General features: G+C 35.0%; 1 protein-coding gene across 1 annotated transcript in view; it reads left to right on the top strand.

The window, feature by feature from the left end:
- The window catches only part of LOC121449752 (zinc finger protein 208-like), a 163,917-nt gene that overhangs the window by 64,457 nt on the left and 82,949 nt on the right, over positions 1 to 16,511 (top strand). Inside the window, exons 7-8 of the mRNA XM_041654436.1 lie at positions 6,520 to 7,268; positions 8,328 to 8,426. Of these exons, the coding sequence (XP_041510370.1) occupies positions 6,520 to 7,268; positions 8,328 to 8,426 (848 nt within the window). The remainder of the gene's footprint in view (positions 1 to 6,519; positions 7,269 to 8,327; positions 8,427 to 16,511) is intronic.

The raw sequence follows: 16,511 nt of genomic DNA, 5'->3' as shown, positions 1-16,511 counted from the left end.
GCAGAATGCGGCCTGCCACCCTTACTACAACAATTGTCATGACTCATGTTTATCCAACTACTGTCTTATACAACAATGATTTCCCATGAGGGTAGAGGCTCTTGAGTGATGATTCACACTATAATTGGAACTGCACATGAAATATCTGCCTCCCACTCACATACCTTATTCCAGCCTGTGAATTTACAGCTTAAATTTGTCCTAGTTCACTTTGTCTGTCATGCTTCCTCACACAGATTTTAGTATAAACTGTAATTTAGATTATGTCTTTTAGAATAATGGTATTCAAGAACAAACCATGTTTTATGATGATTTGATGTATTCTTAGAATACATAAAGAGCTTTGTATCTTGGCACTTGATAAACTGTTTTCTTACATGATAGGACATCTTGACATTTGAGGATGTGTCAATAGACTTCTCTCAAGATGAGTGGGATTGCCTGGACTTTGCTCAGAGGGCTTTGTACAGAGATGTCATGTTGGAGACCTACAGTAATATGCTCTCTGTCGGTGAGACTTGTATTTTATGATTCCTTTTTATTCATAATTGTTTCATATCAGTGTGTTTTACAGCTATGCCAAATTATCTCCCTGACTTTGACATGCTTATTTAATAAAATTTGAAGTGCATCATATAGAACGGAATGCTTTTTGAAACTTTACTTTGTTAATATTTGTCTGATTCTTGGAGATGACCGTGATCATTCAAACTATTATAATATATTTTACTTTCAGACACCATAGATTATATAGATTAGCAAATTTATGACTCAGTAGTTTCAATAGAAATCTCAAAAAGAACACAGGATATAGAATATTAATAAAAATGAGTTTGAATATTTTAAAATTTTAGAAGAGAACATTTAGAAAATTATATGGTGAATTTTACATTATTTGTCTTCTTATATAATCACTATGATGATGTACTAGAAACCCATGTGTTTTACTGTTATCCCGTGATAAGGTCATATGTCTGTTACAACATGCAGGTATTTCAGTGTCGAAACCAAACCTGATCTGTTGTCTTGAACAAAGCAAAGAGCCCTGGAATATGAACATTAGAGAAAAAGAAGGCAATGAACAAGGTAAGCTAAAAAGAAGCATTGGCATTTGTGGGAATTCTTAGACTTGAAAAAATTCACCACTGCAGTGGGGTTTGCAAAAATCTTTAATGAAACCGACAAAAAAATTTATATAGAATAATTATCAAAAAATATTTTCCAGGTGTTTTTCACATAAAAATGTAAAAATAAACTCAAATTATGGTACAAAGAGAAAGAAAGATGATTTGTTGCCATATTCTTAACTGTCATAAGGCCATAAATGAACAATACTGAAAGGAAAAAAAATCATTATAATAAAATAAAACTTTCCCAGTGTATGAAAGAGTATTTCTCTGCACTGGTTCAAATCTACTTGTATGCTCTCATGATAGTATTACATGGTTTTCATTGTTGTGTAATATAACACAAAATCAGAAAATATAACTTTTATAGTGGTACTCATTTTGGGAGATGGTATTATTTTTTCTTTGCTTTAAATTCTACAGGATTTAAAAGTAACTTCATCTATTTTTGTAAAAGTATCATTTAGAATCATGAATTGTTTAGAAACATACATATTATTCATCTATTTTAAAATAATCTACAATCTCTGTATATTAAAATTTATAATATGTTAATTTCCATATAAAATTTGTGTATTCTCTTGTTTTCCTTTGTGATGTATTCTGCAATTCATTTTCTTTAGAGAAGAAAATTTGTGTATAGATAATCTATTATTTTCAATATTTGTATTAATTATTTTGGAATACCCTACAATGTCATTTGATTATATTCAATCCTCAAACACCTCCTACATTCCCTTTTTCCAGACAACTTTGCTGTTTTTCTCTTTTTCTTTTATACTCAAAGGGCTTTGAGCCTGGCCTACAATATAATCAAACTTTCAGGAGGTGAACATCCTTAAAACAAATTTTATTCCTTTTCTCTAAGCATCTATCAGATGATATAAGCATCTCACAAAGGAGTGGGTCTCCATGTCCTTTCACCCTTTCTTCACTGGAGTTTTATCTAGCTTGAGCTTTTTCATGTCTGATGCATTCTATCCTAATCCCTTGAGCTCACATGTACAGCTGTCATGTTGTATGAAGGAAGCATGGTTTTCATGTAGTAATTTATCACTTTTTTCCTTTAACATTTATAATTGTTCTGTCCTGAATAAGCTCTGCACGTTATAGAGAACAGGTTTGATATAAACATCCTACTTAGTTCTAATTTTTTAAATGATTTTCACGGAGCTCTATATTTTCCCCTGGCCCTCTCCTTTCCTCTCACATCCAATTCAAACCCTTCCCAAGGTCCCCATACTCCCAATTTTCTCAGGAGATCTTGTCTTTTTCTACTTCCCATGTAGATTAGAATGTTTTCTTGTTTTCTGCACCATGACAACTTGTGGGTCACCTTTCAGATGTCAAGTTCTATGAGAAGCTATAGAAATGAAAGTGTAGAGATGCAATCGTTTGTGTAAAAGCAATTAGACATCAAGTATTATTTTGATAGTACATTCAAGCATTAGAATTGTGGAAGTTGGTGTTACTTGGTATCTTTCAACAATTCTTCTTCAGTTAGCATGAATACTGTTCATACTATTCTACAAAGTAAAAGCAGCAGATCACAGTGAAATTCTTCTCAAAAGGAAAGTGACATTGATACCTAAACCACTTATATTCTCAAAAAGTATATGAATGATATGACAATTTCCTCCTGAACATATATACAAAAACCCTCAAGAAAATATTTGAAAACTGAATCTAAAGCCGGGCGATGGTGGCGCACGGCTTTAATCCCAGCACTTGGGAGGCAGAGGCAGGGGATCTCTGTGAGTTCGAGACCAACCTGGTCTACAAGAACTAGTTCCAGGACAGGCTCCATAGCTACAGAGAAACCCTGTCTCCAAATACCAAAAAAAAAAAAAAAAACAACTGAACCTAAGAACATGTCAAAATATCATTTACCACAGGATTTACATAAAACATATAGGGATGTATCAACAAATGAGAGGCAATGAATGTAATCCACCAGATAAAGAAATTAAAAATCAAATTTTAGATGTTCATCATGAGAAATATTAACCACCCTTCATGATAAAAGTTCTGAAGAAACAAGTGAAATGGGACAAACTCAAAATAAACATGCAATTTATAGCAATCCTATGAACCAAATCAAACTAAATTGTGGGAAATTCAAATCTTTCCAGTAAAATAGGGAACAATAAAGGATATTTGAATTCTTAATATGTATTTAAGAGAGTATTTGAAATTTTCACGAAACAAAATAAAATTATGATGATCAAAAGGTGATTAATAGGAAAGAATAAAAGCAAATAAAATTTATATGCAGATGATATGATTTTATAAATAAAAGACAAAGAATCCCACAAGAAAAATTCTACAACTGAGAAACATTCCAATAAAATTGAGGCAGTTTAAAATAAAATAACAGATATAAGAGAACATACGGAGATCGAGGGGATTTGAATCAGAAAGGAAGCAGTCAAACTTTCGTTATTTACAGATGATATGATAGTGTACATTAGTGACCCCAAAAACTCTACAAAAGAACTCTTTCAGCTGATAAACACCTTCAGTGATGTGACAGGTTACAAGATCAACTCAAAAAAATTAGTAGCCCTCCTATACACAAAGGATAGGGAAGCAGAGAGGGAAGTCAGAGAAGCATCACCTTTTACAATAGCCACAAACAGCACAAAGTGTCTGGGGATAACTCTAACAAAGGAAGTGAAAGATCTATTTGACGAGAACTTTAAGGCATTGAGAAAGAAATAGAAGAGGAAATCAGATAATGGAAGGATCTCCCATGCTCTTGGATGGGTAGGATCAACTTAGTAAAAATGGCAATTCTGTCAAAGGCAATCTATAAATTCAATCCAATCCCCATTAAAATCCCAACAAAATTCATCACAGACCTCAAGAGGACAATGATCAATTTTATATGGATATTTAAATGACCCAGGATAGCCAAAACAATCTTATACAATAAAGGAACTTCTGGAGGCATTACCGTCCCTGACTTCAAACTCTATTACAGAGCTACAGTAATGAAAACAGCTTGGTACGGGCATAAAAGCAGAGAAGTCGACCAATGGAATAGAATAGAAAACCCAGATATTAACCTACAACTTATGTACACCTGATTTTTGACAAAGGAGCTAAAACTATACAATGGAAGAAAGAAAGCATCTTCAACAAATGGTGCTGGCATAACTGGATGTCAACCTGTAGAAGAATAAAAATAGATCCATATCATTCACCATGCAGAAAATTCAAGTTCAAATGGATTTAAGACCTCAATATAAATTTGAATACTCTGAAATTGATAGAAGAGAAAGTAGGAAGTAGTCTACAACACATGGGCACAGGAAACCTCTTCCTACTTATAAACCCAGTAGCACAGACAATAAAGGCAACATTCAATAAATGTGACCTTCTAAAACTGAGAAGCTTCTGTAAAGGAAAGGAAACTTGTCATCAAGACAAAAAGGCAACCTACTGATTGGGAGAAGAACTTCACCAACCCTGCAACAGACATAGGTCTGATCTCCAAAATAGATAGAGAACTCAAGAACCTAGACTTTAATATGTGTAAGAAAAAGAGAAAATATGATTACAATGATATGAACATTTTTAAGAATTTCTGATGTCTCAAAAGTTATGAACCCCTTCAAAGTGGTATATGTGGTTGTCTGAGTACCAATTAATAATAACTGTTATCCTGCTGTTCATGTCTTCTTTCTTTATTAATTAATAATCTGTCTTCTTTAAATATTATTCTGTTTGCTCACGTCAAGAGATGAGATTTTTCTATAAAAATACAATTTCATAACAAGTATTATTTTTTATACTTGGGCTTTGTAATAGTTACTTCCAATTTCTGTGATAAAACAACACGATAAAGACAATGCACAGAAAAAAGATCAATGCTGATGAATCAGAAGGAGTAGTTTACAGGGAGCTGGAACAGCAGTGAGAGGTCCCATATAGAAGCACCATATGAATCAGAGACCTTATTAGTGGCAGCAGAAGACTTCAGAGCTCTCAAATCAAGACTCTAGGAATGTAGACTTTCCATTAAGTTGATACCTCTTAATCCTCCCCATAAATATATACCATCTTCAGGCCATGTATTCAGATGTCTGAATATATGGGGTCATTTTACTCAAACCAGTATAGTCTTATTTATTATTCTGAAAATTATGTTTGAAAAGCTTGATGTAATAAAATATCAAGCCTGCCATTTTATATATTCTTTATTATTCATTTATTTTTTATTAAAAATTTCTGCCTTCTCCCTACCTCCTATTTCCTTCCCCCTACCCCCACTCATCTCCCTTTCCCTCTCCAGTCCAAAGAGCAGTCAGGGTTCCCTGCCCTGTGGGAAGTCCAAGGTCCTTCCCCTTCCATCCAGGTCTAGGAAGGTGAGCATCCAAACAGGCTCAAGGTAATATATTTTCAATCCTGCCACTTTATTTATTCTTTAGTGTATGTTATGAAAGATGTTATATCATTTGCCTTGAGAATATTGTTTCATAAGAATAAATAATAATCATGAGGTTTTTATGCCACATAGTATAATTAAATATTCCCTATTTTGCAGGTCTATATTCCCATCAAACACAAGACCTATTTGCACAGGAGAATACACAGGATTCAGTCCTGAACCTGGTATCTGGAATATCGGTAAGTTTTAACCTAGAAACCTTGTACTTAAGAATATTTTAAAAATTTGGTGATGAGAGTAAAAAGAAAGGTTTATGTTATACTTGAAATAATTTTTACTCACCAGCCATCCTGGATAAATTTGCCAAAATAGGTCAGGAATCTCTACCTTATTGTGGATGTTGTCACATTAGATCTCATAAATTTACAGAAGTTTCTTTTCTAAACAAATACACTTAAAGTCCTAAAATATATTTTTATCTGCAAAGAAAGTTGAAAAATCTGAAAACTGAATGATACATGTTATATCAAGCATTCTCTAGATTTCCTACAAATATTAATTACAGTTTTGACATAGTAAGCAATTTAGATCCACATGAGAAGGTTTTTCTCAATAAAATCAGACTGAAAATACATCATAGATAGCTGTTTTAGTTGTGAAAATTCTTACACAGGTACTGATGCTATTAAACTGTTACTAAGAGTTTTAGGAAGAATAGTACCGGAACCCTCAGTTGACCGAAAAAAAAATGCCCAAAACACTACATCACAGTACATATTTTCTCAGTATTTAATACATAGTAGAAGGGTATTATTCCTGAGAAGTGTACAGAGACTTTTTATTATAACACACACCATTTTTTATTCCAGTATGACCAGAAACAAGTGAAGCATTATACATACAATCAAACTAAAGGGAGACAACGCAACTATAAGGAGTGTGGGAAGAGCTTCAACAGATATTCCTGCCTCACTAGTCATAAGAGAATTAATTCCAAAGAGAAGGCATATAAATTTGAAAACTGTGATAAATCATTTTCCTATCATGCAAGTCCTCAAGCTCTCCAAAGAATTTCTCCTAGTGAGAAATCTTACAGTTGTAAAGAATGTGGAAATTCCTTTACCCGTGCCTCAACACTGAAACAACATCACAGAATCCATACTGGTGAGAAACCTTACAGATGTCAAGAATGTGGCAAATCATTTACTCGTCATGCACATCTTCAAGATCACCACAGGATCCACACTGGTGAGAAACCTTACAGATGTCAAGAATGTGGCAAATCATTTACTCGTCATGCACATCTTCACGATCACCACAGGATCCATACTGGTGAGAAACCATACAGATGTCATGAATGTGGTAAGTCCTTTTCTTGTCGTGCAAATCTTCAAGCTCACCACAGAATCCATACTGGTGAGAAACCTTACAGATGTCAAGAATGTGGCAAGGTCTTTACCCATGTCTCAACACTTCATAGACATCACAGACTTCATACTGGTGAGAAACCTTACAGATGTCAAGAATGTGGCAAGTCCTTTACCCATGTCTCAACACTTCATAGACATCACAGACTTCATACTGGTGAGAAACCTTACAGATGTCAAGAATGTGGCAAGTCCTTTACTCGTCATGCAAATCTTCAAGCTCACCACAGGATTCATATTGGTGAGAAACTTTACACATGTCAGGATTGTGGCAAGTCCTTGACTACATGCTCAAGTCTTAGAAGGCATCAGAAAATTCATGTAATGGGCACACTTCTTAAAACTTTTTAGTTTAACTCACAGTAATATGGTTTACCTGTCTTTATATACTGAACAAATTACTTCACAGACTCAAATCCTTAGATTACTTTCCAAGCTAGTCAGTAATTATCTGGCACTACAGTTCTAATAAAATTAAAAACCTTGTGTCCAGGTTTAAATATTATAATCATTAAACATTCATAATAAAATAATTTAATTATGCACTATTTTGGGAGATGTAACCATTCAAATATAAAATATTATCAATAAGTAAATATCTCTAGTAGGAATGAATTATGCAATAACATTTCTTGAATGAATATCAAGGTAATGTGTTAAAGAACCAGCCAAAATCACACTACTCCAGATTTTGATGCATATTTTAGATCTTGGAATATGTTTGTTTTGGTAATGCGATTATATTCTACATAAATATTATTTTCTTGTACTATTTGTTATTTATATAAATAACTGTTTATCTTGGACTTCACATATTTTCCTTCTTTGCAATAAAAATGTTAAATATTTTAGACATTTTTCATCTCTTTGTTTTGAGAGTTTATATTTTAATGGCACGATACCATTAATGTGAACTGTTCTGTTGATAATAGTAACAATATAAATATGTCATAACAAAGAAGTATATTTTTTCCTGGGATATGTATATACTGTGAACATGTATTACTGTGATTGACATAATAGGAAGTAAATGGACAAAATTTAAGCAGGAGATATAGGCAGGAATTGCAGGGAGATAGTGGAAGCAGGAGGAGGAATTGAGGCAGGCAAGTTACCATCAGAGATGGAGGAAGCTGGATGTGTGGTAGGTTTTAGAACATATCATAAAAATACATGGATTAATTAAACTTATGCGAGCTAGTTGGAAAGAAGCCTGGAATTTTGATCTGGCTTGCCCTTGCTCAGCTCTCATGAATCACTGAGTTCCTAATTACACATTTCCCGGTGCGTGCTGAAAACAGTGCTTCTTTATAGTCCTACATCACCTTTGACTCTTTACATCTCTCATAATTCTGTTCTGAACTATCCTTTGAATTGCAGGGAGGGGATGATATTGAAAGGACACTTAAAGCTGAACATCTTCTTATTGTCTGCACTGTGAGTGCAGGTTGTCTCTCTTTTAGCAGTAAACATATGCAGGTAATTTCTATGATGGAGGCTTAGCGATGCAGTAGTTGCTGGTAAAAGATAGGAAATGAGGAATAATTTTAAGCCTTAAGCTTGTATCAGAATAATAGTAGCAGGTGGTACTTTCTAACTTTGGTAATTCTTCTAGAACAAACATGAATTCTCCTCTAATAATTGTACAAACTAGAAGCAGAAAGATCAGTGTGACATTCTTTTCATGACGACACTTACCTTAATACCTAAGCCACATAAAATTTAGCAAAAAGTAATTGATATAACACTTTTAGCTTTTTGAGGCAATTCCACATTGATTTCATTCTGCTTCACCAAAAGGTGAACTCTCAAATACATGAATAAATTATTATCTTTTCTTCAGATATACAGCAATATTTGTTATCCTTTATTAATATTGTTATTTTTCTTAGTCATTCTGATATGGGGAAGAGATTTCAAAGGATAGTTAATTTACATTTCTCTGATTTCTAAGCATGCTTAACTTTAGAAAATATCTCTCAAACAGATTTATAATTTTTTTGAGTTTTCTGTTTAGGTTTATGTCCTGTTTTAATGCTAGTGGCATTTTTGTTTTTGTTTGCTTCTTTGATACTCTCTCTGTTTTGGTGTATAACCATATAGTTCTAGGTATGTTCTACAATCAATATCAGATGTTTAGCTTGTAATGTTGTTTTCCTAATCTTAACACAGTCTTTTTTTTTGAAAGGTAGTAATCTGTTATATATGAATGCCAGTTAATTTTATGAAGTCTTATTTGTCACTACTTGGTCTTAAACGCTATGGTCTAAAGATCTTTGCCAGAAAGTCCTCTCCTTTGCTTACTGTGAACTCCGTGATTATTCTGTCTTTATAAGAGAACATTGTGTAAACCAACTTTACTTTCTTTGAATTTTCAACATAATTAAATAATTTTTGTAACCCAAGCTAATGCATACATGAGATTTAAATTAACCTCCTCGACAATAAATGCTAAATACAGTCAAGAGATAAAACATGATATGCACTGGTGTTTGTAGTACTGTCTGTTATTGGTAGTGTCAAGGGGGTTCATTGAGAAGTGCTTGTGAAATTATTTAAAGACTTTAAGACAGTATCCCCCAAACCTTTCCCTTCTGATGCTCCTTGTTCTAATGTTCCTTGTTTTCTTCAATAAAATGACAGAATAAAGACCTTGATAAGGACAAATACATTGACAGGCCCAACGACAATTTTATAAGACAACCTTCAGGAAGGCATAGATTAAGACTCATATAAAGGACAGATATTATAAAATGGATGACATCAGATGAGTGAATTAGACTATTTAAATCTGGGGTTGCTACTGGCCAAAGGACAAAAGGGAGAAGTGATTACCTCTTTTGGTCTATAAGATACCAATAGGTGAGTCTGAGTATAGTATTTACATATTTAAACTGGAATATTTTGGTGTCCTGTGTGAGGATTCTCAATTTCAATAAATATTTCTAGTAAAGATATGGCATCTTCATAGAAGAGAGTTTGGCAAAAAAGTATGAGCCAGAATTTGAGGGTTAATATATCGAAATCTTCTTTAAGATATGACATGCATTCATAATCCACTTCCACATGATGCTGTAAATATGTATATATATGTAATTATGTATATATACAGATGGGATTATGAAAAATACATAAAAAGTACAACCATTAGTATCTTACAGGCTGTTGCCCTGAACTGATCACTAGCTAACAGTTAATCTTAAAAATCACCTACATCTTTCAAGTTGTGCAGATATTTTGCAAGCCTACTGAAAACACATTAAAAAATTATTTTTAGCTACTTGGTGTCCTTCGTTACCTGTCCCAACATCTTTCACATATAGCTTTTCTTTGTCACTTATGTTTAAGTAAGATGATGGTTCCTAAAAATAGAATCCTCATGGGAATTATGATATGCACAATATATACTCTTGATACATATCAGAATATATGGATTCATATGAATGGATTATAACATACAGTGATAATATTATACAAACATAATGAATAAAATCTAGTGGTGATGTGTTTTGTATTCTACTGCTTCCATTAAAAAAGCCAAAAAATTCTATAGTTCATTCTAAATCTCAAAGTCCCAAAAACTGCATTATAACATGGACAATAAGTGTTTTAGGTACATTTTACAATGTGAGAGTTAATGTTCCCAAACCCTTCTAAGTGTAGACTGTTAATTAGGAACCCAACGCCAACTGTTGAAATTACTTTTACTTGTGCTTCATTCCTCAGCTTCTATTTATTATTCTAAGAAGGAACCGCCACATCTTTGTGAACTTTGGCACTAAACACCATATGCATTTTGTGATCAGCTTTATAGGATTTTGATCTACAGTTGAGTTCAGCTTTCATTGCCCAATTTCTATTTTTCCATTGTTGAGTAGAACAGGCCAGTATAGTCCAAACTCTCATTGAATATCATATCTGCTGAGCAAACTGCTTCATCTCAGCAAGGGAGATTTAATGAGTATTTTTCTAACTAAGACAGGAGTGGATAATCTACTGATTTTTGAGATTCTGCAGATGGTGCGTTTGCTTTTAGCATGTTAATGATGTTTGATGATAACTTTAATATAAATTGGGCAGAGATATGCCGGAACTACAAGGGTACATGATTTGACCACTTCCTTTATATCAATTCAACATAGTTCTTGACATTCTAGCTATAGCAATAAAACAACAAAAGGAGATCAAAGGAATTCAAATTGAAAAGGGAGAAGTCAACGTTTTGTTATTTGTAGATTATATGATAGTATATATAAGTGACTCCAAAAACTCTACCAGAGAACTAATGCAGCTGATAAAAACCTTTAGTAATGTGGTGGTATACAAGATCAACTCAATAAAATTCAGTAGCTCCCGATATACAAATGATAAAGGAGTAACAAGGTGAATCCTGAGAAAAACATATAGATCCGCTTAGAAAGTCAAAATAGACAATATTGCCTGACAAAATTGGTAAAATAGGGGTGGTGAGAATAGAAGTAGTGGAAAGGGAAGAAAAGGGAGAAGGTGAGGGATGAGGTGCACTTTAGGGAAAGAGATATTGGAGATTGAGAAAGGACAGAGATGAGAGCAAGGAAAGAAATATATTTTTAATTAATTAATTAATTAACTAATTTTTTTATTGAGAAAAGGAAAAAAAATTTCCCCCTCCTCCCAGTCTCCCATTTCCCTCTCCCTCCTTCCATCCTTCTCCCCCTCCGTCCTTCCCCCCTCCCTCTCCAGTCCAAAGAGCAGATTATGGTGTTAGCAAAACACTTGGCTCTAGAGAAATTCCCAGGAATCCACAAGGATTAAACCAGCTAAGACCCTAAGCAATAGAAAAGAGGGTGCCCAAACTGACCTTGCTGTGTAGTTAGACTAATGAATACTTTAAATATCACCATACAGCCTTCATCCAGCAACTGATGCCAATAGAAGCTGAGACTAGCACCAGAGCATGGGAATGATCTGCCGAAGTCCAGTTGAAGAGTGGGACGAATGAGAATTGGAGCAAAGAGGTCAAGACCATGATGGGTTCACCCACTGAAATAATCTGCCTGAGCTAATGGGAGCTCACCAACAACAGCCAGACTGTGAAGGACAAGTATAGGACCAAACTAGACCCTCCGAATCTGGTTGACAGTGGCATGGCTAAGGCAGACTGAGTGGCCACTGACAGTGACATCAGGAATTATACCTACAGCTTTTACTGGCATTTTGGGATCCTATTCTCTTTGGAATGATACCTTGCTCAGCCTGGATATAGTAGGGAGGGCCTTGTACTTTCCCCAAAGATATGTGGCTCATCCTGTCAAAGGAATGGATCGGGGTGGATAAGGGGAGCAAGTGGAGGAAATGGGAGGAGAGAAGGAAGTGAGAAAAAATGAAGAAAGATAGTTTGTTTTCTTTCTTAATAAGAAAATTTAAAAAATAAATAAATAAAATGAAAAAAGAGAGAAAAGGGCAATGTATGGCTGACCTCCACCTGACAGTTATGCTGCTTTCCTGGCTGATGAAAATACATATTCAATCCCATGGAATACTTTGCCTTTTCATAACTCATTCACTTGTTCAAAATAGATTTAGAAATGGCATACCATGTAAACAGAAACTACATATGTAGAATGCTACTTCATGATCTAGAATGCAGCCTATATACGTTGCTTATACTTAGCATAAAACTGATGCTGTTTCATTCATATTATAGGTTCCTTACTTCTTTTTCATGGACAATGACCTCCAATTTCCTCTGTTCTGCAGTAGAATTCTATATTTCCTCCTAAATGCCCACTTATTTCAGTGTTCCCTCCACATAACTCTCTGTCTCCTTCCCTTCCTCCTTCACATGATCCCTTCTGTTCCTATCCACCCATAAATTATACTCATTTCCCATTCCCAGGAGATTTTCCCAGCAGTGCTAGAATTCTGCACTTCATTTAACCTCTCTGGGTCTGTGTATTAGAGTTCGGTTATCCTTTACTAAATAGGTAATATGTACTTATAAGTGAATAAATATGATACGTCTTTCTAGGCCTGAGGTACATTGCACAGAATAATATTTTTAGTTCCACCCATTTTTCTACACCTATCATGATGGCTTTTTAAAACATCTTTGTAAATATACCATATGGAAGGGTACTTAAAAGAAATTCCACACTAGCATAGAATTGGCAGATGGTTATTTATTTAGGGTTAGACTCACAAATCAAAATCCTCCGCCTGAACAGAGATCGGAAACTGAATCCTGTTACTGGAAAAAGAGGCTGAAAAAGAGTCCGGCTGCATGCTCTTCATTGGCATATATATTCTAAGAAGCCACGCCCTACAGTGGGTGGGTAACCACTGGCTATAAGAGTTCCTCTAGCACCTCTCCCTTTTGTTTAAGTAAGAGAGTTCTAAGCCTAATACAAAGGTATATACAATAAGAACAAATATATTAAATAATTATCCTATCCTAATTAGTTTGTTCTTATATAATAAATAACTAGGCCAGTCATGAGAGGAAAGTAACTACAACTATCTAGTCTTCATCCCCATCACAGATCTGAGAATGAAAATAACATTACCTGAGTAAGCAGGAACAAAGTAACATCCAAAATGTGCAATAAATTACAGAGACAACTGGATACCTGGGCAATCACCCAAAGTCTCATTTTAAATGTTGGAGCAACCAACTTTGGCTAAGGCTTAGAATAACTGACATACCATTTTCACAGGCAGGAAATTTTTAAAACTGTCTTAGCCTGTCTTGGCAAGATTTGACAGACCTGCTTATCTATTTCCGGATACCATGTGTCTTGTCAGTGGTTGAGGCATGGACATTTCCTTGCCCAAGTGCCAGTTTTGTCAAGAAGAAAACAAACTCCAAGTGGAGTGTCTTCAGTGTTCAGCATTCTCTTGGGAATAGAATGGTGCTGCAGGGGCAGTGGTGTCTTACTTCAATAGAACCTTAAGTTATTGAAATGCCATATTCTACAGGTCTTTGAAGTGGTTGAATAATACCTATCTATGCAGAATATAATCTCTATTTTTCTAAAGAACCTGATTAGTCTAACTATAAAGATGACAAATATAGTTGACTATTGTTCTATAATTCTTAATGCCTATATAACTTGAAGACTAAGACCATATTAGAATATTATATATAAAAAATGTGCAACAAGTGAGAACAATGACCTCAAAATATGAAAAATGTATAAGATTCTTGATCAGAGGTAGAAATGTACATTGCAATATGATAAATATGAATATATAAAATGTTTTAAGCAGAGGTAGAATCAAGCATGCATACAACATTCAATATATTTTAACTTTGTATCAATATGAAAGGATTTATACCAATGTAATTGCCTATAAATAATAACTAGCAAGTATTCACTCTATTAGTCATTATTATTATTTGTTTGCGTAAGCTCAAGTTAATCTATTATCCTATTCAATATTCCCTGTTTTCCCCTGAGCCAATAAAATTCCCCCCAACCCCTACCCTATACCAATTGTAATCATCCCCCTAAATGATGTCTCTAACCCTGAGAACAAACATCGTCTTTTAGAATTACTTCTGACTGTCATGGGGGCATTCTTTTTTCTATGGGATCCTGTGAAAGTAAAATGATGGTTAAATACCAAGATTACTGTCTGGTATAATTGCAAATAGTCTATGAATATTTGTTAGGGTTTTTCTGAGGTTCCTATTTGGAGGTCTGGCCACAATAATGTAAAAATTGGCACCATCTCAGCTAACCAAGTTAGAACCATCTTGAGAGGCTGGTACCTAAAACAGGTCTTGGAGTAGTTCTATCAGCATCATAATGTCATATCAACCAGATGGAGTCATTTTTGTGGGGCCTCATCTTCTTCCTGGAAACTTCAAAGATTATTGCAGGAGAATTCCTAATTCATTGTGGAAAACGTAAACATTATTTATATAGAAATGTACAGACATATATATTCAATGGAAGAGTCATGAATGAGATATGAAGAAGAGTAAATTTTTTCTAAATTAATTTTTCTTTCTATCCCAGACCAAATGGCTCTTGACATGAGACAGAAACTCTGAATTTTTCTTTTAACAACATCTTTGTATTTAGAGAAAGACAGAGCCATTGTCCAACTCCAAAACCAGCTCTTTATATACATAAATATAAACATATATGTATGTTTAAATATATGCATATCATTTACCTCACAACAAAAATTGTGATATCTTTTCTCGATGATACCTAGTGGATAATTATTTTTCCATTTGTCAGCATCAAACATCCACGGTCTCTTGAATTTTTTAAGATTAGTGCTTTCTTGCAAAGATAAGAAGAAAACCCTGCCCCAACACTTATGAGGTTTCCTTACAATAAGTATGGTTGTCACCATTGTGTATGAGCTGTCATTTTTCTTTTTCAAGATGTTTCTCCTTTTCAAACCGAATCTTTATTTATTTATTATTTATTTATTTTTAATTTTTTTTAAACAAAAAAAATTTCTGCCTCCTCCAAGCCTCCCTTTTCCCTCCCCCTCCTCCTACTCCTCTCCTCTTCCCTCCTCAGTCAGAAGAGCAGTCAGGGTTCCCTGCCCTGTGGAAAGTCCAAGGTCCTCCCTGCTCCATCCAGGTCTAGGAAGGTGAGCATCCAAACTGGCTAGGTTCCCAGAAATCCAGTACATGCATGAGGATCAAAACCCAGTGCCATTGTCCTTGGCTTCTCAGCAGCCCTCATTGTCCGCCATGTTCAGAGAGTCCGGTTTTATCCCATGCTTTTTCAGTCCCAGTTCAGCTAGCCTTGGTGAGCTCCCAATAGATCAGCCCCACTATCTCAGTGAGTGGGTGCACCCCTCACGGTCCTGACTTCCTTGCTCATGTTCTCCCTCCTTCTGCTCCTCATTGGGACCTTGGGAGCTCATTCTGGTGCTCCAATGTGGGTCTCTGTCTCTGTCTCCATCCATCGCCAGATGTAGGTTCTATGGTGATATGTAAGATATTCATCAGTATGGCTTTAGGATAGGGCCATTTCTGGTTCCCTATCCTCAGCTGCCCAAGAAACTAAGGGGCATCGCCCTGGGCACCTGGGAGCCCCTCTAGGTTCAAGTCTCTTACCAACCCTAAGATGGCTTCCTTAATTAAGATTTATACTTTCCTGCTCCCATATCCACCCTTCCTTTATCCCAACCATCCCATTTCCCCAAGTTCCCCCCATCCTCCCCTTCTTACTTTTCTCTCCCCATCTCTCCTTACCCCCATCCCACCCCACCCCCAAGATCCCAATATTATGCCCGGCAATCTTGTCGCCTTCCAATATCCAGGAGGATAACTATATGTTTTTCTTTGGGTTCACCTTCTTATTTAGCTTCTTTAGGAATCTTTATTAATTTTGACGGTATCCATAGTTTCTCTTCTCTTGTGGACATATAAGCAAAAAACCTTCCCCAACAGAACACATCTCCAGGCTTCCATTGTGAGGTCAACACATCTTTGAAATAAACCAGTTGATTTAATTCAGAAGATTTTTGTATTTTCCAATGTCTCTCTGCTGCTGTTGTCCCTTTCTCATTAGGGTTAAGAAAATTTAAGGTTAATTAAGCATTATAATATTT

This window comes from Microtus oregoni, unplaced genomic scaffold (assembly GCF_018167655.1).
Source record: "Microtus oregoni isolate MIOR12 unplaced genomic scaffold, Mior012 000006F_ref0000085, whole genome shotgun sequence".
NCBI lineage: Eukaryota > Metazoa > Chordata > Mammalia > Rodentia > Cricetidae > Microtus > Microtus oregoni.
The sequence above is the reverse complement of the archived record's forward strand: the minus strand, read 5'-3'. Positions and strand labels throughout refer to the sequence as shown.